The sequence below is a fragment of the Cnephaeus nilssonii genome, assembly GCF_951640355.1.
Source record: "Cnephaeus nilssonii genome assembly, chromosome: 13".
In the NCBI taxonomy this organism is placed as follows: Eukaryota; Metazoa; Chordata; class Mammalia; order Chiroptera; family Vespertilionidae; genus Cnephaeus; species Cnephaeus nilssonii.
Window position 1 is genome coordinate 59,708,563 of NC_137084.1, and position 26,447 is coordinate 59,735,009.

The window sequence follows — 26,447 nt, forward strand, 5'->3', positions numbered from 1 at the left end:
AATAGTAAAAAGCCTAAGCAGTATTTTCTATGTTCATTGTTTTAAGAAAGTGAATTTTAAATCAGATTCTTGAAGGCATTTTCCTTCCTACCACTGTTTCCTGACCTCCGCCCCGCATCTCCTGCCCTCCATGTAAAGGCCCTTTTCAGCCCCGTGCTGTGCTTGCTTCACTCCAAGGCAGAAAATTATTCACGATCAAATGTTTAGCACTTTCCCCTTAAGTTCCGTGTACGCGCGGAACTTGAATGAACAGCTTGTGAACGACTCCCTTAATTCATTGAGATTCAGCAGCTCAGTGTTTTGGAAGCTTCTCAAATAACACATCCCCCTTGGTGACTACTAGGTTTGGGTTGATATTTTTTACAATTGCACGGAGAGTGGAATGGAATCATATGCTAGGGGAGGGGCCCAGAAGCTTCTCTGAGAGGGAAGCGGCGTGATGCTCACCACTGGGTCTCACCATGGGGAGATGGTGATGCTTTGCGCCCTTCCTAGAGAAAGACGACCAAATTGTGGCCCAACACCCTGCTGCCCAGCACATTCAAGCAGTAGCTGCTGGCTCATAGGATTTTCATTCTTGTCCCTTTTTTTTTTTTAAAGTTTTTTTAGGACATTCCGTTTTGCTTATTTAATTTTAGAACCCAGTAGATATCTAAGATGCCTCGTCTGCTCTTTGTTGGCCCTATTACACCTGTCTTGAGGGAAAACAGTCACAGAGGAATGTCCCCAACGTGACTTATCTGTTATGTGGGCTGTTCACAACCTCGCTTTAACCATCTCTGCCGCACACCCCTGCAGCAACGCCCGGGCTGTGGCTTTTCCAATTCCCCACTTTGTTGGAACTCGGACCCGCTGGGGTGCCCTTTCTTCTCCCCCCTTTTGTTGAGCTAAGGCTGCCGCAGCAGCACACTCTGGCTTTGCATGTTGTGTTACTGGCTCTGAGGAAGCACAGCTTGGTTAAAGGGAATGCTGCTAGTGGAAATGGACTCCTTCCATCCGAGAGTCTCACCCCAGATGAATTGCTATGAAATGAAATCACCTTTCAGGCTAAAAGGGAGCCTGAAAAATGAGCCCTGGGTGGGGAGGGGGGCGGGGGAGACGGAGTTGTTTAAGAGATGGGATGCTTAAGTGGTAGGTTATTGAACTGTGTGCGGGTTGATGGTGAACTGCTGGTCTAGGTTCCGTGTCCCCTGTCAGAAATTCATTTTAAAACACAAGGCAAGATTTTGGGAACCTTGTTTTACATGAAATCTTGGTTTCACTGGGAGCAAACGCCCTGGAGGCAATGAGCAGCGGCGGTTAGCCATGCTGACGGACTGGGAGCGACCTCACAGGCTCTCTCAGGCGCTCCTTGGTCTGCTTTTTGTTTGTCTGTCTCCCCGACCCCGTTTAAAGGTTTCTATTCTAGAATATTTGAAACAGTAAAGGTGAATGAAGGAGACACACACACACAGAGGAAGAGAGAGAACCACAAAAATTTACAGCCCTAAACGTAGCCAGAAATATTATTTGATAGGAAAAATAACGAATAATAAAGCTCACAATCTACTAGGTATATGCCATATATAAAATAAGTCCATTTTATGCCACTAAGCACATGAAATGACCATGTATGTCTGCATAGGACCCCAAGGAAAATGTGAGTCTTGAGCAGGTGAGGGAGAGCATATAGGATTGCCCCATTTAGACAGTAACTGAAACCGGACATCTTTGCTTGCATGTTCTCTAATCCAAAATTCTATAATTTGCATAAATTCTATTTTGTCTTAATCTATAAAGTTTCATCTTATAAAATAATTGATGTTGAAAGGTGACCTCTTTTCCCACCCTCACCCCCCAAAACAATCAGTGTCCTCAGATTTAAGAAAATATAGTATAGTTTCCCCTTATCCTCGGGAGATATGTCTAAGACCCCCAGTGAATGCCTGAAATAGTGGATAGTACCCTACCCTATATATACTGGTTTTTTTCCCTGTACATACATACCTATGACAAAGTTCAATTTATAAATTAGGCACAGTATGAGATTCACAATAAAAATTAATAATAAAATAGAACAATTGTAACAATGTTTTGTAATAAAAGTTATGTGAATGTGGTCTTTCTCTCTCCAATAGTTTTTTTTTTTTTTTCAGTCTAAACCTTGTCCTGACTCTGTGTAACCTGCCCTTACCTGCAATAAATGGCTTGGTGTCCCTTGTTTCAGGGGTCCCTTGCTGACATCCTTCCTGGCACAAAACGAAGCCATCAGTTGGAACCCATTTTCTGTTCATGTCTTTTACCCACAAATTTAATGCCTTTTCCATCCTAACAAAGCACTTACTATGTATTGTGAAGGTGACTTTTGCAGTTTGAGGTGCAACAGCAAAACTAGCACACATGTCTGTTTCCTTCTTCACAATTTCACAAATAGAAAATTCACTCTTATCACAGACCTTAGCAGGCTCAGCACAAGATTTGTTCTCTTTCCAAGTTGAGAACTTTTACCTTTTCACTTAAATGAAGCACCTTCCGCCTTCTCTTTGGCATATCTGACTTGCCAGCATCAACAGTCCTGTGCTTTGGGGCCATTATTAAGTCAAATACGGGTTATTTGAATGCAAGTTAGAGATAACCAAGGGAGGCGTAAACAGCATAGATACTCTGGATAAAGAGATGACTCATGCCCGGGGCAGGATAGAGCTGGACAATTCAGGATTTAATCACACTAAGAACAAGCAATTTACAAATAGTTTATTTCTGAAATTTTCCACTTAATGTTTTCGGACCACAGTTGAAAGTTAAACCAGAGCTACTGTAATTCTTAGTTAAGAAAACATTCTAAAACTGATTTGAACTGTGATTTAAGAAATGTCTTAAGAAGTTGCATTCTTATCTTTTTTTTTTCTACACAGGTCTTAGGAGATTTGGAAGTTTCCTTGGCAAGTACCACTCGATAGCAAATGATTTTCCTTTGCTCATTAAGATCTTTATTGCAGACCCTCGAATCAGCCTTACATTTTATTTCACGTGGTAATCCACATGAGACAGCCCCCTTGGAGAAGACGTGGTGACCCGAGGGCTTGCTTCCCTCTTCAGCCTAGATTTCCTCCCCTTTCTCCTTATCCTGTTCTTCAAAATACTTTCTTAAATTTATAATTAACATTTAGATCTCAGTAAACCAGTTAAAGATATTAATTGGAAGATGAGTCTCTTTTTAGATGAAATTTTTGAAAAATGTACCTTCTCCAAGCAATTCGGTGGTACCCCTGTATCTCCATAACTTTAATGAAATGTCAAGGGCAATTATGCTCTCTCTGGCAATTAAATAATCTTAAGTGTATATGACAGCTGCAAGCAATAAGCATTTGAGATATGTGTGACCAGGTTTTTTTTTTAATTAAGCATGGTACAGCAGTGCCCCCTTATCCATGATTTCCCTTTCTCCAGTCTCAGTTACCTGCAGTCAACCTTGTTCTGAAAATATCTATGTCATTCACCTCACTTAGGCATTGTTCCGTCTCACATCATCACAAGAAGAAGGGAGAGTGCAGTAGGTGGTATTTGAGAGAGACCACATTCACATAACCTGTATTACAAAATATGTATTGTTAAAATTGTTCTATTTTATTATTAGTTAATGTTGTTAATCTCTTACTGAGCCTAATTTATAAATTAAACTTTACTATAGGTATGTATTTGTAGGAAAACTCAGTGTATTCAGAGTTCAGTACTATCCTGGGTTTCCGGCATCTAGATAAGGAGTCTCCCCTTATTCCCTGTGGATAAGGGGGCCAGCTACTGTATTTATTTTGTGTCACTGTATATCAAATCCTAGTAATTCAAGTAGAATTCTCCTTTCCCTGAACTCACCTGCTCATTTGTAATATCATAAAAATTGTATATAGTATTGTTCATTGATCAGCAAAATGAAAGGAAAAGAATGCTGACTGTAAAAGAACTCAAGATTTCTTTTCTAAAATAGGAAATTCAGTAAATGCATTGCCCTGTGAGCTGTAGCTAAATAAAATTACTGTCTAAGAGCGAAATACACATCATGAAATTTCAGACAAAAATAAATAGAGCTTGCAAACATATACTGATATTTAATTAAAATTGTTCTAGCCTATAAATGGTATAAACCATTATCTTCTCTTTCTCCTAAAAATAAATCTTTCATTTTGGAACAATCATAAACCACACTTTGGTACACAGGAATGGAAAACATCTACAGTAATTCTGCAAGGCCTGTATTGTCTTCAGTGCATCATTCACAGATTGTAGATTATCCCTGGTCCAGGAGGGGACAAGTAACGTTTTCTAAATTTTTTTAGTTAATTGTTTTATAACTTGATATACATAAGCTAATCTTTTTCTCAACTTCTTTCCAGATTTCATTTTGTAAATCTCCCATAGACTTTCTACTTTGGAGGGAGAAAAATAATTCACATTGTCAAAATAGCATAAAAACATTTCTATAAATAACCCAACTTGCAGATATAAAAATTTTTATATGAAATTCTCCTTTTTTTCTTTTTCTTTTTTTCCAGTATTTATAATTTTATTTTTGACAAGTAATGGGGGGACTCTGAATTCTAGCAACCAAATGTTTACCATCAATCCTGGAATAGATTTAGGAATGTCTACTCATTTTTGTTCATCATAACTGGACTGTTTATTTAGAATGTAACCTACTTTGGAAAAGCAAAAGGTTATACAAATTCCTAGCCCAGGAGCCATGAGGGGTTGATGGGTCTTTAGTTTTCTTAATATTTTATGGAGTCAGTTTATGCTTCACTACTCTTAACGTTAGTGCTGAGGTTTTCTTTACAATACATTATTTTGGGGTGACATTTGTTATGTATTGTAGCAGCTGTGTTTTACAATATGAATTAAGTTAGGTATAAAGAGGCCCCATTTATTATGTACAAAATTAAAACATAAGGATGCCTGTCAAAAATATTATTATATAAGAGCTCACTTTAAAGCAATGTGCTTCAACCCATGTAATAACTTCTCAGATATGCTAATTTGATGTTGTTTTTGTGAAATCATCAGGGGGGAATTTTGACAGCTCTTTTGACGCAGAGAAGGGTGTCGGGACCATTGTCATTGCCAAACCTCTGGATGCAGAGCAGAGATCCATTTATAATATGACTGTGGAAGTCACAGACGGGACAAACGTCGCTGTCACTCAGGTAAGACATCACGTTGCTAAATAGTGGGCTTGCTGAAAGGTCTGCTAAAGTCAGAGTTGTAAACAATTGCAAAATGCATTGGACATAGTAAATTAGGTCCATGGATCTCTAGTGTTTAAAAAAAAAATCATTTGAGAGCACAACCAAAAAAAGGATCCTATTACAGGTATTGTATGAGCTGCTTCTTTCCAGAAATCGTGATTGTTCCTGTATGGGAGAGTGAGATGTATTTGTTCCCTGATCATTTGCTGTAGATTTATCTCTTTGACAACGTCAGCTTTCTTTGAATTTACAAAGAGGAGAACATCTACATTGTCTGAGTTAACACACTGTGATATTATTCACCTCATTTGTTAGTCACAGTAAGTTGGAGCTAGAGAATACCTAAGGGTCCAACTTCATTTTATAAACTGCGATCAGATGAGTGATATAGCTAAGGTCGCACGCATTAATAAAGACAAGGACTGGGATCTAGGTGCCCAGACTCCCACCTCCCTTTTTAGCCTGGATTGGTGGAGGGACCTAGGGGTTGTTAAAACCACTGAAGCCTGGGCTCCACCCCCAGAGATCCTACAGGATTCTAACAGGCAGCCAAGGTCGAGGACCACTCCTCCTACTCTGCTACTTGAGTGGTTATGAAAGGGCATAGAATCAAGGAGGAGAAAAATCTCTAGGTGAGACTAACACAATGTTAACTATCAGTATGAGGCAGATTTACCCTATACACAAGAAAAGTTTTTTTTGTTTGTTTTTATTTTAGTATCAGATACCTTAGGCCAGTTATGACAGAGGATTGGCGCACGCACACACACACACACACACACACACACACACACACACACACACTCGTCCTATAACCTTTCCCACTTCCCTCTCTGGTTCCCATGACCCCAGAAGCCATCACTATTGATCAAGATCCTTTTCCCCGCTGAGCCCAGGTGTCCTCAGAATCCTGCTCAACACAGTCCTTCAGGTAGTGAAGATGAAATGCTTGCCAGCCCTGAAGTAAGCAAGTGTTGATGTGTTTAAAATATGATGTAAGCCTTTGTAACTATGTAGTTTTGAAAAGGGAATAAGAGGAGTGTTTCATGTGCTTGTCTATGCAGCTGCCTCTTAATTTGAAGAGGTTTCAAAAATATGCTGAGACCCCTTTGACACTATTCTTAATCATAGAATGCTGGGATTATTAGGAAACAATAAGGACTATTATAGTAGAACCCTTTACTTTCATCCGAATAAACAGAAACCTAGAAAGGGAGGGACATGCACAGGATAAGGCAGCCCGCATGTGACCACTCCTGGTCCTTTCCTGGGATGACTATAGGATCCTATTTGCCTGAGAGGGTCCCATTCACTCCTGTGGCATTGATATAATTAATTTCATTAACTCCTAAAATTGCTCCAGTTGGGACAATGAATCACATGGTCACCCTACCTAAAGCTGTACAGTTTCAGGGTATTTTCAGGACACCAGGAAAGTGTCTGTGGTTGACATCCTACAGGAATCACACCAGCCTAATCTATATATATATATATATATATAAAGCCTAATATGCAAATTGTCCCCTCGGGAGTTCAATCACTCGCTATGACATGTGCTGACCACCACGGGGCGGCATGGAATGAAAAGGCCCCAGCCGGCAGTTGGAAGGCCCCAGTCAGCCCTGATCGCTGGCCAGGCCTAGGGACCCTACCTGTGCATGCATTTCGTGCACTGGGCCTCTAGTATAAAATAACCCACTTGCAGTACTGCTAAGTCTTCAGTGCTAATTCACTTTAAGTGGAAATTTAAATCAGGGTTTTTAAATTAGACATGTCTTAGCATATCCAACCTCAACTTTTTAGCACCACTGAAAAACACAAGATATATTTGAGTAAAATACAAATAAAGCATGGAACCCTATTCATTTCCATACTTTTCTCCAGGGTTTTAGAATAATTGAATTAAATGGTAATTCAATATGCCCAGGATGTTCTAGAGATATATTAAGTATTTTTAGAATAAGTAAATGAATAGCAGACACTACATATTCAACAGGACCTACATGGCAGGCATGCTGGATCCAAAGCACAGAACCAATTCATGTAAACCAAAAAAATTATCAATGAAACTTGTATTTTAGAATTTCATTAGGACCCAACAAGAAAGCAGTTAACAGCATCTATTTCACAACTATTTCTTTATGCATGCCATGTGCTAGGAGCTGTACTAGATGCCTGAGGTCACCATGATTCAGATTTTAAAGCCAGGTCACTAATGTGTACCTAGTTTTTAAAAATTAATATGGAATTTATTTCAGACTAATGATTGCCAGGGCAGTTGGGAAGGAGGTAGAGAATCGGGGTGAACTTGGGGCCTCCCCTTGGTAAGGCCAAGCTAAGCTCAGTGGATTAATAAAGGGCATCAAGAGATTTTCTTGTCAAAAGCTTCCAAGTTACTCTGTGTCCCCAGGGCCTTGACCCTCTCAAGAAATGAGAACTAACAGTTTCCAAAGTATAAACTGGTATGTCATCATTATCACCATCAAAAAGCCATCACTCTGTCTACTGGGCTGTGTTGGGCTTGGATACCCCACCAGCCTCTGCCAGTCAGCCTCTGCTCACACGTGCCACAGCCCCTCTGGCAGCGGTGACAGCAGCTGTTCTCCGAGTCAGTCAAAGCCCTCCGCGTCAAGGACGCTTTTACAAGAGGATGTTTGGGGAAAGAAAAGCATCCTAGGTTTCTTTTAGAAACCACTAAAGCGTGCTCCAACCCTGACTCTAATGATTCCACCATCAAACAGATACCCTTCACCGTATAACTGAAGAAAGGCCCCGGAGCCCCCAAGCACCTGTTCAGTTTCCCTTTGGGAACTTTTCTCTACTTTGTTCATCTGGAATCATAAAACATGGTATGACACAAGTTTCAATCGGCCATAAACAACATGTGGAAGTCTACTTGGCGAATGTCAAATAAATCTGAGCCTCGGGGCTCTCTGTCTGCATGAAAACGCTTCCTTCATCTTCGGTTTGGCCTGTCCTCCCAACTCGCAGGATTCTCGTGCCTCAGAGCTACACTATCTGGTGATGAATAAACATCCTTTTCCTTACTAACATTCCCCAACGTGAGCGCAGACTGTAAAATGGTTCTGTGGAGGTCAAGTTGCAAAGATGCAGATGTACTAAATGGAAGAACAAAGCCTCCCAACATATGCAGAAACCTCCTGGCGAGATGGACAAGGGTCTCTGCATAAAATAGTTGTTGATTTTATGAAGGACGTTACTGTACTTTAGGTAATACAGCAGAGTATTTGACAGCACGGGCTCAGCAGCAATAAATCCGTGTTCTAATCCCAGCTCTTCCACGTAGTAGCTGAATTCCCTCCAGCTGGTGCAGGTCGATAAATTTCTCTGCACTCTAGTCCTTGCATCTATAAAATGGGCAGACTCACACCTGCATCATTAGAATTGCTATGGGTTGCATGTGTTTACAGATACAGAGTATTAGCATGAGGTCTAAACACAGTAAGTTCTTAATAAATATTAGCTACCGCTGCTAATGTTCCAAGAATTACCCCCAAGGTTTTACTGTCATCACTTAGCCTAGGTGACCATCTGTATCATTGAGACTGCCACCCAGGTGGTTGTGAGACATGAATGAGAGCCTGAGCCAGCGCTCCGGGGAAGGGGGTGACTCAGCGCTGCATCCCAGGCTTTTCATGGAGGACTATTATGGACACTTGCTGACTTGTCCTGGGATGGAAGTGCAAGATGATCCCTGAAGGTAACCTCAATGCAGATCAAACCAGGCAGAACTTGTCAAGGACTCAGAGCGTACCAGAGGTGCATTCCTGGCTTTTCCTAGTTCCCGAGGCTCCCTCCCAGGGTGGCCACTTTTGATGGCTCTTTGACACAGTCTTCTCTTTGCCTAAAACCATCCAACATTGTTGAGTGCTTTCTGTGTTCCAAGAATTACGCCCAAGGTTTTAAAAACTTACTCCCAGTATAATGTCATGGAATGGGAACAAATAGTTCATGACTGGCACCAGAAATAGCATTACTCTAGGGTCTAGACCAAGAAATGAATAATGTGGAGTGGAGAGATTTAAAACCTGCACTCTGGTTCTAGCTGTGTTTCTTCCTGTGGAGACCTTTGCCCAACCTCTAACCCCTGTTGCCTCCAGCAAACCAATGCAAATCAGTACCCAGTTGTGCAAACAAATTAAACTCTCCAAGATATTCTGAAAGGTGCCTCAAGCCCATCAACTTGTTTATAAAAGTTGGTGTGTATGTACCTTTTTTAAGAGAGTAGGTCCTTAGTATTCATCAGATGTTCAAATGTGTATGTGACCCAAAAATGTTAGGATAAATTAATTTATTATCACTTTTTCATCACTCAGAAACTCCAGTTAAAAGTTTCAACATGCAACCACCCATGCTCCCTAGGAAACATACACACCTGAGGCGGTTGTTGGTTTTCAAAGCCTCCCTGCTCTGGTGACCAAGCTGGCTGTTTCCACAGTGTTCCAAAGCACTGTTGGTCTGGGTTAAGAAAGAGACTAAGTTTGTCTACTAGAGCCCTGGATAGCAAACAAGAGGTTAACTCCCTTTGAAAAATAAAAAATAGAAATAGCCATGTTGTTCTTTTACATTACAGAAGTGTTCCCCACTTTGATGTTGTAGAAGCCCAGAGATGAGCATGAGTGTCTGGCTGAGAAGGGAGGGACACAAGGGTTGAGAGAGGTGGTACAGTCCGTTAGAGGAACGGTGAGGAATCAGCTGCTATGAGAGGGGAAGGGGAATATCCAGGTGACAGATCTTAAGATAGAATATCCTGGATTATCCAGGCGGGCCCAGTCTTATCACACGGGGCCCCTCAGCAGATGACTTTCTCCAGCTGAAGTCAGAAAAGATGCAGCAAAAGGGGCAGAGATTCCAACTGTGAGAGGATCTGAAACACCACCACTGGTTTGAGTGTGGAGGCGGCAACATGACAAGGAACACGAACAGCCTTGAGGAGCTAAGAGCGGCTTCTGCTGGCAGCCAGCGAGGACAAAGGGGCCTCAGGCCTATAACCTCAAGGAACTAGATTCAGCCAAATTGGAGCTGATTCATCCCCAGAGCTTCCAGAAATGAACACATTCCGGCTTTCAGCTTTGTGAGACGCTAGCAGAGAACCCAGTTGAACCTTACCATACTCAAACTTCTGATCTACAGAACTAGGAGATGATAAATGAGTGTCGTTTTAAACTGCTACGTCTGGTCATTGAAATAGGAAACTGTCCACCTAAGAGACATCCAAACCTGCAGAGAATTTTCACAAGCTTATTTGAGCCACACTGTTGACATAGGCCAGGGAGCAAGACCTCAAATGCTCTGGAGAATGGCAGCTATTTCATACATTAAAATCAAAGAAGATGGAAGGAAGGTGCATGAAATCCATTGGTGGTAGCTTAAGGAGGCGGGAGAAAGCAAAGCAGGGATTTCTCTAGGATTGGGTAAAAAGCAGAATGGAAACACATACATGATTGTTAATAATTAACAATTACAGCACACAGAGATGGTATGCAGGGAACTGAATAGTTACGAGTAGTTCTATGGTCTTGTGTTCTGGTGCCTGCTGTTGTGCCTTCCTGGGGTCTAGAAAAGAACATTACTCTGCCATGTCAAAGGTATGTGATCCCACATGCATGAGAACAATGGACAGAGCTCACTTTAAAGTAAAGATTGATCATTGCTAAGGAAACCACAGGTCTGAGACATGACTACCTGCTGTGACCTGCCCAGTTAGGAATTTGTGATCATACCAACCGGTGTGGTTCCTTTTGGTCACTGAACTTGTCAGACCTGCCATCTGGCTCCCCTGAACTTGTCAAGCCCCTTTGAATTCACAAACTAGTCCCCTATTGCCGTGCCCATTTTACAGATACGGAAATTAAGGCAAAGCAAGGTTCAGTAACTTGGGTAGATCAGGGCTCAGACACAGGCAGTTGGATTCCAGAGCCTTATCTCTGAACCACACACTGTGCTGCCTCTCAAAGGCACAACTGAATTCTAAGGCAGGAAGAGCAACTTACCTAGCCCTACTAGTTACCAGGGGGGACACTTTTTTTTAATTTCTTTATTGATTAAGGTATTACATATGTGTCCTCATCCCTCCACTGGTGGCTGCCTTCGGAACATGGCACCCCTGTGACCATTAGAATAAAATGTCTCATAGCCAGCCGTAAATAATATCCCATCCTCCTCACTGCCCTCTCTTCAACCCGCCGAGCTTGCAGGCGACAAAGGCACGCATTTCCAAGGATGAGAAATTATGAATTTTAAGGCGACAAAGACACGCATTTCCAAGGATGAGAAATTATGAATTTTAACAACTTTCCTCAAACATCTGCCAGACAGTCTGAGCTACTGCATCTTCACAGCAAATTTAATCAAATCTAGAGCATGACTCTTTCAAAGGGTCAATGGATGGAAATACATAGTAATATAAAACTTCATATTTGCATAATAAGATTTAGCAAGTCTTATTCTTAAGTTTCATTTCCCTGTCACCCTATTACCATTACCCTCGTTTTTCTGGAGAGAAACTGAGGCACAGACTGGTTAGGTGGCCACCCTAGGTATACACAGGTAAAGAGATACAAACCCACTTCTTCCTTCTCAAACTCAGATGCACCTCAGGAACTTTCCCCTGCACACCTATCCATACAAAGTATACACTTTAATGCATTCGGGGAAGCACTTGGCATAGCAGAAGGAGCACTGACCCTGAATCAGGTGATTCAAGTTCAAGTTAGCACTTAACCAATTCCTGTCTTTGTTACCACAGAAGGAGCTCCAACTCGATGAGACTCAGTTCCTTCTGTATAATGGGGCTAACTACGGCTTACATGCCTTATGGGTTGTTGTAAGAATAAAATATCATGATGTGTTGGATACATGTAGGTTTTATTATTACAGCCCCCCTTTCAACTTGAAATTGGAATAATACACCTGATAGCTAGACAGTATTATGCGTGTGTGGCTTTTATTGTTACTTATGAAAGACAGCAGAGATAGTCATGCCCAAATAATAATCTAAAATTTACACTAGTTCGATTTGGGGACTCATGGTATGTGTTTTTGTGATTTTTAACATACTTTTCTTATTCAAGTCCTGGTTTGATTTATAAAGATATGAAAATCAGCCTGTATTTGTATGCTCCACAGCCAAACTTGAGATTAAAAACCTCTTTCACATAATCTTCAAAGTTCTTAATGCCCCCAAAGCCAGTTCACTGAGATGGGCCACCAAGGCTTTCGGCCAAAGAAAGGGTCTGTGTTTACTGGGCGGGCAGGTCTGGAGCCTGCATCTCTAACGTTAGCCTTGTCCTCCACAGCCACGGGGATTCCATTCCTCTTCTGTCTCTAAGTGACATGCTGAAAGTTCCTTACTAGCCTCCTTTCTTTCAAAGCAATCTTTACCTTGAAAGTTTGGACTTGGAATTATCCTTTCTCTCCACCCTGCCCCTGCTTAAAAGGTGGGTGCTGGGGGGAGGGATAGAAAAAAAACCACTTTGGCCAAAGCTGCTCCATGATTCCCCAAACTCATTAGTCAACAGAGCCAAATATCAACAGTACAACGATTGAAATTTCTTTTGAGAGCCAAATTTTTTAAACTTAAACTTCTTCTAACGCCACTCTTCAAAATAGACTCGCCCAGGCCGTGGTATTTTATGGAAGAGCCACACTCAAGGGGCCAAAAAGCCGCATGTGGCTCGCGAGCCGCAGTTTGCCGACCACGGCCCCAGATCAAGGGACTCCCAAGGGACACTGCCCTCATCAAAGGTTTTCTTTCCTCTCTTGTAGTGTCGGGGCACACTCTGCAGGTAAAAAGGGCCGTGGCCCAAAACGTCCTTGTATACTTAAGCTAGGGAAATGCTGGGACAAGTGCAATTACATAGAGAAAACAATAAGGCAGCAAGCCAACTCTAATGTGAGACTTTCTGTTAAAAATAATAATAATAATAATGGCAAAATGTCACTGCCTCTAATAGGTCTGTGCCTGACAGTTTTATGCGTTAATCAGTTTTTGACAATGAATTCCAATTGTAAGGGCAGCAGGGAACTTTCTGTTTGGAATAATCCTAGGATTGATGTTCCTAAAGAGAGAGCTGTCATGTCAGGTATCTATTTTGTAAATTCGGAACTCTGTATAGCAAGGTCCATAATATTTGCACCCGTATTTGTTCACATGTGTTTTACAACTAATGTGTATGGAGCGTAAGTGCACATGGAATGGGATGGTGGAATGAATGGTATGAATTCACAATGCGGCTCCATAAGACTCAGCTTCAAGCCTGGCCTTGCCATTGTCACATTGGGCACATTCCTCAAATTCTCTGATTCTCACAACACTGGTAAACTAGAGATAACAAAGATTAAGAAACAAAGATGATACGGGTTTGTCTATTGTAAAACAAACTCAAAACTGACATGATTTTTATGTTTATACATTCAAAACCAAAATGTGTTAGCTTGGGGAAAATACAAGGGGTGTGACCCTTGAAATCACAACGGTAGAATGTTTTAAATATGGTTTTAAAATACCAACAGAGGCAGAACAGAATTTCAGTAATTTAGCACTTAATTGGTTCTAGTAAAAGGCAGGCTTTTCCCCGCAACTCACCCCATGGGCTTCCCACCATGAGCCTTTGTAAAGCCGGGCTTGGCATTCACCCAGACTTAGTTGAGAGGAGCCTGCAAAACCCAGACTGTTTGTGGTGGGCAGCATTGAAACCAGCCCTGAAGAGACTTCCTACATTCAGGTCTCCTCCTGCTTTGAGTCCATTGTACTTCCTCAGGCCTTTCAATGACCATTTTGAACACAGCATCTCTGAGAGTTACTTTGCTTTGTTTGTTAGTTCAGGAGCTCACAAATGGCCCCAACTGTGGGAAATAAAAAGCAAATGAGGAAAAGGAAGTCTTTTACAGAGAAACACTTGTTCTGACTGTAGATTAGGCTCAGGACAAAGCAAGCAGAAAGAGGCCAGCTTTTCAAGAGCACATCGACTTTGGAACTTCCTAAAGGTCAGGGCAGGCTTGCTGCTGCAAAGGCTTCTGTACCCCATTGCTGTCGCTGCTTCTGTGAACACAAATATTTTAGCATCTTGACTAAGTTAACTTGAACTTTTTAAAGGAAAGAATTGACATTCAGGGAATGTAGTAGACTTTCCAAGTACAGTGGAGATAAAAAAAAAAAATACCCAAACCTCTATAGGCTCACTTCTCACTCCGTTTTCTGCCTTAAACCACAGGCAAAGCTTGTGCCCATGTCAGGGTCACGCCCATGGGCAAGTGGTCCTGGCACAGAGGTGAGAGCCAGGACCTACTTCTCTCACTCAAAAAAGCACATCTGGCTCTAACCGGTTTGGCTCAGTGGATAGAGCATCGGCCTGTGGACTCAAGGGTCCCAGGTTCGATTCCGGTCAAGGGCATGTACCTTGGTTGCGGGCACATCCCCAGTGTGGGGGGGGGGGGGAGGGAGGGTGCAGGAGGTAGATGATCGATGTTTCTCTCTCATAGATGTTTCTAACTCTCTATCCCTCTCCCTTCCTCTCTGTAAAAAAATCAATAAAATATATACTTTAAAAAAAAGGCATGTCTGGGCCAACATGCAGTTATGAAGACAACCATGCTAAGTTTATGTTTATAAAAAATGTTCAAAACCTATTTGAGAAAAATTAAAACATCTCTGAAAAACAAAACAGTATATTTGAGCAAATGAAAAACGACAAACTATGTTTTGGGGTAGGAAGACTCCATCCTAAAGAAACCATTTCTCCCTTAGCATAACCCCAATTTAAAATGCTTCACGTTCTGTCAGGTGCTATACAGGTGGATTTTCAAGTTCATTTGGAAGAACAATCAAGAATAGCCAGGAAAACCCTGAAAAAGAACAAAGAGAGGACCTAGCTTTTCCAAATAATTAAAATGTGCTGAAAAGCCTCTGTAATTAAAACATTTGATAGCGATGCTTGAAAAGACTGGTAAACCAATGGAACGAAATAGGAAAGCCTGATGTGCACCATTTGCATGTATAAATTTAGTATACAATAAAGTGGCTTCTTAAATTTCTGGGAAAGTGTTGATCTAAAAAGTGGCATTGAAATAAATGGAGAGCCATGTGGGGAGAAAAATAAAACTGGATCCATTCCTAACATAATATACCAGGAAGAATTCCAAATGGATTAGAGATGGAAATGTAAGTAAAGGGAACATGTAAATGTTATTTATAAAAAATGAGTGTGTTCACTATAGCCTAGAAATGTAGAAAATGTTCTAAACTATGACTTAAGGTCCAGAAACAACAAGGGAAAAGATTGATGTATTCAATTACATGACCATGAAAATAAAAAAAAAACTTTGCATAGTAAAACATCTCCATGAGCAAAATAAAGATAAATGACAAAATTGAAAACATTTGCCATTTATATCATCATATTTTCCAAAAATAAAGGCAAAGACCATTTCACTCATAGAAGAATGATCTGATATAATTTTAACAGAAAAAGAAATGGAGCGGTAAAAAAGAAGGAAGTCTTACCATTTGCAACAGCATGGATGGACCTGGAGAGTATTATGCTAAGTGAAATAGGCTAGTCAGAGAAAGACAAGTATCCATGATATCATTCATATATGGAATCTTATGAACAAAATAAATTGATGAACAAAATAGATCCAGAGACATAGGACCATGGAACAGACAGGAATTTCAGAGGGAAGGTAGGGGTGGGGGGATAATGGAGAGATTAACAGGGGAATTTATATGCATACTAGAGGCCTGGTGCACGAATTTGTGCACCAGTGGGGTCCTCAGCCTGGCCTGAGGGATCAAGCCAAAACCGGCTCTCTGACATCCCCCTAGAGGTCCAAGATTGCAAGAGGGTGCAGGCCAGGCCGAGGAACCCCACCACTGCATGATCGGGGGCCAGGGATGGGCCACAGGAGGGCTCCAGAGTATGTCCAGCCTGTCTAGTTCAGTCCCGATCCGCCGGACCCCAGCAGCAAGCTAACCTATCAGTCAGAGCATCTTACCCCTGGTGGTCAGTGCACATCATAGCGAGAAGTTGAGTGGCTTTAGCATATCATTAGCATATTATGGTTTAATTGGTTGAATATACGACTGAACAACTGGACACTTAGCATATTAGGCTTTTATTATATAGGACTAGAGGCCCAGTGCATGAAAATTCATGCACTGGATGGGGGGTCCCTCAGCCCCGCCTGCCCCCTCTCACAGTCCGGGAGCCCTCAGAGGCTGGAGGCGACCCGGCGATCAGGGGAAGGCGACATCCCCATCACACCTCTTCGGCAGCACAAGCCTTGGCCCGGCCCTGGTTATCTGAGCCTCGGGTAGCCCTGGATGGCTGGGCAGCCGCCATCCGAGGCTTGCCTGCACCTCGGTCCAGCCCTGGGAAGCTGGGGGACTGAGGGGACTGGGGGACTCAGGAGGCAGGTGTGCAAAGTGGCCAGGCCCGCCCCCAGGCCTGCCGCCCTGGCGGGGCTGAGTGGACTGGGCGCCACCATCTTGTGGCTGTGGGCACCGCCATCTTTGAGGGCATGGCAGTCAATTAGCATATTTCCTCCTTATTGCCTTTGGGCACCGCCATCTTTGAGGGTGGGGCAGTCAATTAGCATATTCCCTCCTTATTGGCTGTGGGCGCCGCCATCTTTGCAATGGTGTGAGGGTCAATTAGCATATTCCCTCTTTATTAGATAGGATATGCGTAGCCCATGGACACAGACAATAGTGTGGAAAAGGCTTGGTAGGAGCAGATGTGGGGTGAAGGGGGTCAGTGGAAAAAGAACCAAAGTGGATTTCTGTAATACTTTCAACAATAAAGACAAATTTAAATAAATGAATAGGAAAAACGTGAAAACAAAATGTAAATGACTCTTAAACATATGAAAAGGAAAAGATGCTCAACCCTACTCATAGTAAGAGAAAAGCAATGAAAACCTTATTGAAATGCAATTTCTATCAGATTAGCAAAAAATCCAAGTTTTACTGCATAGGTACTCTGTTGGCAAGGCTGTGGGAAGACAGTCACTCTCATACACAGGGTAGGGCAAAAGCAGGTATACAGTTGTTTGTTTGGAAAATGATACAATAATTGATAAATAATAATAGAATAAACTGTGTTTTATGTACTCAGAACTGTAAACCTGCTTTTGCCCCACCCTGTGTTGCTCTGGGAATGCCGAATGATAAAACTTTTGGGTAAGGGAATATGGAATTATCACCCAAAATTGAATGAGCACTTCTCCTTTGATCCAGTAATCCCAAAACTAGGGTTCCAAATACTACTATATAAGAGCAATAGTATGCAAAGAAAGACATGGCACAAGGCTCTTCATTATACACCCTAAGACAAAAGCAGGGAACATTTTAAATGAACATCTCAGTAGAGGATTGATTGAATTAACTGTGATTTATCTACCCATTGGAAGAATATTTCTAAACTGCTGTGGGCTGACCTTGAGGATATAATGAAGTGGCATGTTGACATTTTGGGTCAGATAGTTCTTTATTGTGGGGGACTGTCCTCTGCATTGTAGAATGCTTAGCACATAGAGAAGAACTAATCTAAGTGATTTTAAAGGTATTAATTTGACTATATCCCAGCAGAATAAATCCTGAGGACAAAAATAACTGCAAAATAATACTAAATTGTTTTTGAATGGCCATAATTGTAATGTAATTATAATAACAATGTTGGCATTGTTATGCTTAGGTTTTGTTCTTGTGTTTCAAATAAAACCATGAGTAATTATGATGATGTCATTGAGCATGAGAAATTTCAGCATGGGAAACTGGACATACAAATATTTTTTAAAAATGAAATTAAATAAAAACCTTGATGCCCTAATTTTAAATTGGAAGTATCAATATCAACTCATGAAATAATTATTAGAAAGAAAGAACTTTTGCTCTGGCCAGTGTGCTCAGTGGTTAGAGTGTCGGCAGCACACCAAAAAGTCGTGGGTTCATTCCAGTGAAGGGCACCTACCTGGGCTGCAGGTTCCATCCTTGGCCCCAGTTGGACCGCATGCTGGTGGCAACCAATCAATGTATCTCTCTCACATCCATGTTGTTCTCTCCCCGCCCCTCCCTACCCCCCTTCCATTCTCTCTAAAAATCAATGGAAAAAATATCCTCGGGTGAGGATTAACAAAGAAACAAAAAACTTTGCTGATTATGTCCACTGAAAAAAAGCTAGACACAATAGCAGATCTAGCAGCAATGAACATCCCTAGTACCACACCACATCGTCATCTCTAAATGCCACTTCTAACTAAAAAGTAACCAACACTTTTTGAAGAAACGGATAATTCAGGACTGGGCTTAGAAAATGTACAAGACGACCTTGGAAAAAAATACTGGTGGAAATTATTGGAAAGCAAGTAAGCTATCAAAGATTACAGTAGTTGTGTCAAAATATCATCAGAGTCAATTTGAAGGGACTCTCACTGACCAAGGAAGGGCCATTTGTGCATCAGTAACTTTAATGGACAGAAACATATCAGATGTGATTAAATTCAGAAGTTCATAATGATGCTTGGAAAAAAAAAATACTTCACTGATCACTTTGGGAGGAGCTGAAGAACCAGCTCATTATTTCTGAAATGATAAATAGAGGGAAAGTATTTATGCTGCTGTTCCTACAGGAAGCATATATCAGAGTAACCAAAGAGTTCTTTTTAGAGCTCCTCCAGCTAATAAGTGAGAAAGAAATCATAGAATTAAAGCATTACCATTTTGCATTTTTAATGAGTTAATGTTATGTATACAATGATCATCAATGGCTGTTAATATCACATAACCAGAGGGAGAACCAGGTATTATGTGTCTCCGTATGGAAGTACACTGTATCACTCATGAAGTATTTTTGTCAAAGAAAAAGGAGGAGGAGGAAATTAAACTTGAATCTTATCAAGCCTCCTATATCAAACTACCAATGTATAAGTAATACTGGGGACAGTAAGACCTGTAGAAAAAAAACATAGTAATGGAATGAGTGAAATTCAGACCATAGAAACCACAAAGATAAAATGGCTCAGTTTGTTCAATGCCAAAGATAACATAAAAATTGAAAGGAAATAAAGGGAAAATCTATAAATTAAAAGACATCAAGCAAATGCAATGTTTCCTATTTGCATATCCTGATTAAAAGAAACTATGAAATATGTATACATATATATGTATAATACAAACGTACATAGCATTTTAAAAAGCAATTATAGAGAGAACACTAACCGAATGTTTAATGACAATAAGGAATTAGTTCTCTCTGTATAGATGCAATAATGGTATTGTGTGTGTTTAAGAGTCCCTGTCATTTAGAGACACACTGAAATTACATGATGGCTGGGATTTGCTTCAAAATAATATGGGGGAGCAGGTGGGGATGAAACAAGGACTTATAAAGGAACACAGGTTAGGAACTTCGTATTTCACTATCATATTCTTTACTCAACACGTCCCTTCTGAAAGAGAGCCGCAAGGTGTGGACACTGCAGTTGAGAAGCTCTGCTCTCTCTGAGAAGGCCACCCCTGTGTCCACTCCTCCATCCTCAGTCTCTTCTGTTCCTGTCCCACTTCTGTTCCTGCCTCCACATTAAGTCCACTATGAGGAGCACGTAACAAGAACCTAAGATAATAGGAACGGCCCTGGCTGGTTTGGTTCCATGGATAGAGCACCTGCCTGCGGACTGAAGGGTCCCAGGTTTGATGCTGGTTAAGGGCACAGGCCTGGGTTGCAGGCTCAGTCCCCAGTAGGGGGCAAGCAGGAGGAAGCCAATCAATGATTCTCTCTCATCATTGATGTTTCTATCTCTCTCTCCCTCTCCCTTCCTCTCTGAAATATATACACTGAGTGGCCAGATTACTATGATCTCTGAATGCATAATAATCTGGCCACTCAGTGTATATCCTATATAATATAAGGCAAATATGCAAATTGTCCCCTCGACCAGGAGTTCGACCAGCAGGCAGTCCGGCCAACTGCCCATGTCTCCTCCCCCTGGCCAGGCTGGCCGGACCCCATTCATGCACAAATTCATGCACTGGGCCTCATATATATGTACTAGTAGCCCGTTTGCATGAAGATTCGTGCAATAGACCTTCATTCACCTGGCTGCCTGCACCAGTTTTCTGCCGGCACCGGGGACCCAGGCCTTGGCTGTGGCCACCGCCTTCTGCCTTTTTCAGGGTCAGGGCTTGGCCCCGGGCAGTGGCCTTGGGCTCGGCCGCACCCAACATCCCTGCTAAGGATCGCAGGAGCCGACCCCCAGTGGTTTCCTGCGATCTTTGCAGGCTCCCCGCTGGTGCCCAAGGCTCGGAAAGCCTCCGCCCCAGGCTTTCCTGGCCTTGGGCTCGGCCGCACCCAGTGTCCCTGCTACCGATCGCAGGAGCCGACCCCCAGTGGTTTCCTGCGATCGGCGCAGGCTCCCTGCTGGTGCCCAAGGCCGAGAAAGCCTCCGCCCCGAGGCTTTCCCGGCCTTGGGCTCCGCCACACCCCAACGTCCCTGCAACGGTTTCCTGGTGGGCATGGTTGGTGGGCGTGGCTCGGTTGGTGGGCGTGGCTTGGCGTAGCGAAGGTGCGGTCAATTTGCATATTTGTCTATTATAAGGTAAGATATATATACATATATATATATATATACACACACACGCACTAAGTGGCCACATTATTATTCGTTCAGAGATCATAATAATCTGGCCACTCAGTGTGTGTGTGTGTGTGTGTGTGTGTGTGTGTGTGTGTGTATTTTAAGTACACAATATGGCTTTCAAAGAAAATAGGAATGAAACACACTGAAGTCACCTTGTGGTCTCTCACATGGTGCCTCAAGTGACCCTGTGGAGTTGTCACCCCTGGGGGCAAGCTTAGCTGTTCAGTTAATAGTGAGAGTATTGATCAGCTGTAGTGTATGTCCCTGCCACTGTGAACCCCTGGTTTACTGTCAGCCTCTAATTACAGAGTATTTTCATACAAGAACTTCCTACACGTTGAGATAGCTGCTCCAAGCTGGGATCCAAGGACCGGGCGGGAAGAAAGAGGGCGTTGGCATTAGTCCTCACTCTTGTCTTCTTTTCACTGTAGGTATTTATCAAAGTGCTGGATAATAATGATAACGGCCCGGAATTCTCTCAGCCGAGTTACGATGTGACCATTTCCGAGGACGTGCTCCCCGACACGGAGATACTGCAGATCGAGGCCACAGACCGAGATGAGAAGCACAAGCTGAGCTACACGGTGCACAGCAGCATCGACGCCGCCAGCATGAGAAAATTCCGGATGGACCCCAGCACCGGCGTGCTCTTCACTGCCGAGCGGCTGGACCACGAGGCCCAGGACAAGCACATCCTCAACGTCATGGTAGGCCCGAACGCTTAGTTGCTCTCCTGGCAGGATCGCTGACCCCTCGAGGCACACACCTTAGTCCCAGACGTCCAAGGCCCCTCAGTTTCGTAAGCAGTGGGGAACCTGGTCTCTTCGCAGCAGGGCTGCCTTCATTTTCGCCTTTTTCTTTCAGTGAGGAATTACTGTTGTTAGGCAGCGACTCCATATTTTTTGCCAAACTGAAACTTGAGATGAATTCTACAGACAGTAGCTGCTCGGTAAATGCTGCCGACAGACCGACTTGAGAGGGAGGAACAGGCCGTGTTTCCATAAATCTCCCAGTGTGCATAGTATTGGTTCGCATCCAGAAGATTTTGTAGAAAAGTTTAAAAGAAGTTCCTTGAGAAGTTAATCACAATGGTAATCCTTTGCTGAACCTGTGCCGTGCTCCGGCCTGGAAGCATTTAGAGAATTTGTTTATTACCATTGCTCCGGCATTGACCTTGTAGTAATACCAGTGCACAAAAGAGGACTCAAGCCTGCAGAGAGCCTTAAACATGCATGTGGGTTCACGAGGCCTCCAAATTATGTAGACGTTGCTTTCATTTTAAAGTGGAGTTTGCCTAGTTCCCATAATTGGGAGGTAAAGACTAAAAAGAAGCCTTCTTGGTTCGTTTATGGCCTAAAACCTGTCCCTATAACCACCCAAGAACCCTAGGGGCAGTTGCACAGCCTCTGCCTACAGAGCCCTCCTGGGTTCCTTAAAACCAGGATGGATAACAGAGGCTTAATCTCGTGTACTGCTGGGCTTTAAAACACGCCAAGACACTACCAATTCCCGAGCCGCTGGAATTCATGTTCTTCTAAGAGCTACTCCTCCTTCCCAAGTCCAGAAACCTCTCCGAACCAGAGGAAACCTGAGTGCCGTGCCCTCGGCGATGGTTTCCAGCTGAGACCCCAGGGAACAAAAGAGAGACTCGGGAATCGTCAAACCCATCGCTCTGACCACCATTCATCCATTCATTAGATATTTCTCTAGCACCTAGTGTGTACCAAACACTGTCCTAGGCACCAAAGATATAAAGTAGACAATGCCCCAGTACCCTTGGGCATTCATGTGGAATTCATGTAAATTCAGCCTCTATCCCATCTAATAAAAGAGTAATATGCAAATTGACCATCACTCCAACACACAAGATGGCCACCCCCATGTGGTCAAAGATGGCTGCCCCCATGTGGACACAAGATGGCTGCCACAAGATGGCCAGCAGGGGAGGGCAGTTAGGGGTGACCAGGACAGCAGAGGAGGGCAGTTGGGGGGGACCAGGCCTGCAGGGAAGGGCAGTTAGGGGGGACCCAGGCCTGCAGGGGAGAGCAGTTGGGGGACACCAGGCCAGCAGGGGGGGGCAGTTGGGGGGGACCATGCCTGCAGGGGAGGGCAGTTAGGGGTGAACAGGCCTGCAGGGGAGGGCAGTTAGGCATCAATCAGGCTGGCAGGGGAGTGCTTAGGGGGTGATCAGGCTGGCAGGCAGAAGCAGTTAGGGGCAATCAGGCAGGCAGGCAGGCTAGCACTTGGGAGCCAGCAGTCCTGGATTGTGAGAGGAATGTCCGACTGCCCAAACGTGCAGTCGGATATCCCTCGAGGGGTCCCAGATTGGAGAGGGTGCAGGCTGGGCTGAGAGACACCTCCTTCCCCCCCCCCCTCCCATGCAGGAATTTCGTGCACCGGGCCTCTAGTAATAATAATAATAATCTGGCCACCCTGATATATATATATTAGAGGCCCGATTTCAGTAAGCCCCAAATACAGAGTCCAGCCTGGTCCTTGCGTGTGAGGGCCAGCCTACTGACCGGGAAATCCAGCGCACTCACCAGGTTGCTTTTATAGGTATTTCTTCAGGGGCAGGAACCTTTTGCCAGTGACTAACTCCATTCTCATGATTCTTCAAGTCATTTCTGTTCATTCTTTCCTTAACAAACTCAAAATTCAGTTTGGTTACCCTGTGTTCTTCTCAGTACATTTTCTAATTTTTCACATCTTTCAAATTATGGTGCCTAAAATTGAACAAATGGAAAGGACACATTTGATCATTGCTACATAAAATTGCTTCAGAATCATGTGGTTAGAGTTAAAGAGTTGCTTATTTGCAAGCTTTTGCCATATGCAAAAGAGGGGAAACTTGAAAGCAGTCAGGCAGGCTCCTTGGTGAAGTGAAAATGGGGTCTCACATTTTAGAAGTTAAGATTCAGTTCATCTTCCCAGTGAACAGGGTTCTCTCCCAGTACTGGGCCTCTGTCTGTGCTTGTTCTTTTTGCCTGAGATACGTGCCCACAGCCATCAACACCATTTTACCACTTGTACTTATTTCTGTTACCGCTTCCAAAAAGCTGAATAGAAAGTGAAGTGCCTCTCACTAGTCCCATCCTGGCACTTACCACTGGGCAGTAGAGCTGTCTGTTTACTAGTTTGCGTTCCCCAGTCAACTATAAAGTTCTTGAAGTCAGGGACTGCATCTAATTCACCATTGAACCAGCAGAGTCAATTCTTGAGCTTAACAGATAATAGGTGGCAATAAGTGTTCGATGAATGAATGCATGAGTGAATGAATGAGTGAATGAATGAAAGACAGTGCCTACATTGCATTCATTAATTCCACTTTTTAGTTTCCTCTTTAGAAGAGGCTCCATCCACCATTCGATTAGCAGCTATTTGCACAAATGAGTGGTAGTGGCTGTGTGAGGGGGGCCAGAAGAAACTGCTGTGTTTGTGATATCCAGGCATCAGTTCCATAAACACAGACCAAACCATCAGGCCTAACACTGAGTAATAAAGAGGATGTGGTCCCTGCTCTCAGTTTATCATCTGACTTGATAATAAATCCATTTATTGAGCACCTACTATGTGCCTGGGACTGGGTCAAACACTTTGTGTACATTGTGTCATTTTGTTTTCACTACAGACATCGCCATGTGAGTTCTTTGCAACTTACGATTTTAGTCCTACTGCTTCTTGTTATTTTGCCTAAAGGTCAGAGATCAGGAGTTTCCTTATCGAAGAAACTTGGCCCGAGTCATTGTGAATGTGGAAGATGCTAATGATCACAGTCCTTATTTTACCAACCCACTGTACGAAGCATCTGTGTTTGAATCGGCTGCTCTGGGATCAGCTGTTCTGCAAGTGACGGCTCTGGACAAAGACAAAGGGGAAAATGCAGAACTCATATATACCATAGAAGCAGGTGAGAGCTGTTGCACTCATTGCAGCATAATGCATGGCACTGGACCCTCCAGTATTTATCACCTTGTCAAATTCACGTGGTTATGGCTGGAACATCTCCAACTGATTTTTTTTTTTTTTTTTTTTTGGCCAAGCAACTGCCCCATTTGCATGATGGTGGTGTATAAAGTTCTTGGCATTTCAGTCATATGTTTTCCATCATTGACAGCAAGGAAAGAGTTGCATTTTATTGGGTTCAATCTCAGGTTTTTCTAGAATGGAAAAGAGAGAAGAAATGTGTAGTAAGCTCGGTGTCTTTTACTTATGGGTCAACAAGTCATGGTCACAGACTGAAAAAAAAAACAAAGCCTCCCATCATCTGAGGGCTGCCAGGCAGCTCTGTGAATGAACCTCACATGTCTTTGTTTACTTGTCAGTGGGTGGGCTGTGGGCTTCAGAGATTCCTATGCCCCAACATTGACACAAATTCACTTCATTGGAAGTGATCTGAGTAGCAGAGTAGTTGGTAGGTACTAAACTGCCTGCTTAACCCAACAGATAAATAAATACAGACTCACCAGCTGGCATGGCTCAGTGCTTGAGCATCGACCTATGAACTAGGCAGTTGCTGTTCGATTCCCATTCAGGGCACACGCCCGGGTTGCGGGCTCTATCCCCAGTCGGGGGTGTGCAGGAGGCAGCTGGTCAATGATTCTCTCTCATCACTGATGTTTCTATCTTTCTCTCCCTCTCCCTTCCTCTCTGATATATATATATAGATATAGATATAGATATAGATATAGATATAGATATAGATATAGATATAGATATAGATATAGATATAGATATAGATATAGATATAGATAGATAGATAGATATAGATAGATAGATATACACACACACACATATATATAAAATAGATATATATATGTACATGTCTATATGTATATATATAACTGTGTGTGTATATATATATATATTTAAAAATAAATAAATATACTTGTTTTGTTAAATTTGAGATTTTTAAAAAATTGATTTTAACATCTATAAGCAGGACCATAGTTTATTGATGGTTTGAGGATGGACCACTAAAAAAATTGATGACAGAAGACATAAATGTTCTATCAAAGGAGAGGAAAGGATAGAACTGTGAACCTAAAAATTACGAATATCCTTAATCTACTCTATTTTCCCTTTTCCTCTCCTTCTTCTTTGGAATATTCAAGCCACATATTTCCAAAATGTTCTGCAACATTATGTCTGTCACGCATCGTGCCAGACGCTGTCTCCACTCCTGCCAGCACTGCAAAGCTTCTTTCCCTTGATGTAAATGGGGAGCATTTTTGTGATTGGTGGAACAAAAATATGAATGCTAGAATGACACTTTTGGACTAAAAAATAGTGGGAAATGAAAAGCCAACAACCTTCTTTAAAAATCCCTGCAACCTAAAATTATCGCCTGCATTAGGCATTCACATTTTTCATAAGTCAGTGCTAAACTCTATACAAAAAATAAAATAAAGTAAAATACGTTGGTTTATAACAGCCAGGTGCCCCCAGTGAATTCACACATTTCTTTTTCTAGATTAATAATTTTTAAGATGGTATTTTATATCTCTTAGTTTATTCATTCTTGTTCTTTTGTTCTACAAATAATATGTAGAGAAACTTCTTTTTAGAAAA

General features: G+C 42.5%; 1 protein-coding gene across 3 annotated transcripts in view; it reads left to right on the forward strand.

Annotated features, from left to right (window-relative positions):
* Positions 1-26,447, forward strand: part of FAT3 (FAT atypical cadherin 3) — a gene marked incomplete at both ends in the record, with an annotated part of 518,093 nt that overhangs the window by 397,278 nt on the left and 94,368 nt on the right. For all 3 annotated transcript variants that reach the window (XM_079787123.1, XM_079787124.1, XM_079787122.1), the window contains 3 exons: positions 5,038-5,177; positions 21,308-21,583; positions 24,576-24,786. In XM_079787123.1, coding sequence (XP_079643249.1) covers positions 5,038-5,177; positions 21,308-21,583; positions 24,576-24,786 — 627 coding nt within the window. The remainder of the gene's footprint in view (positions 1-5,037; positions 5,178-21,307; positions 21,584-24,575; positions 24,787-26,447) is intronic.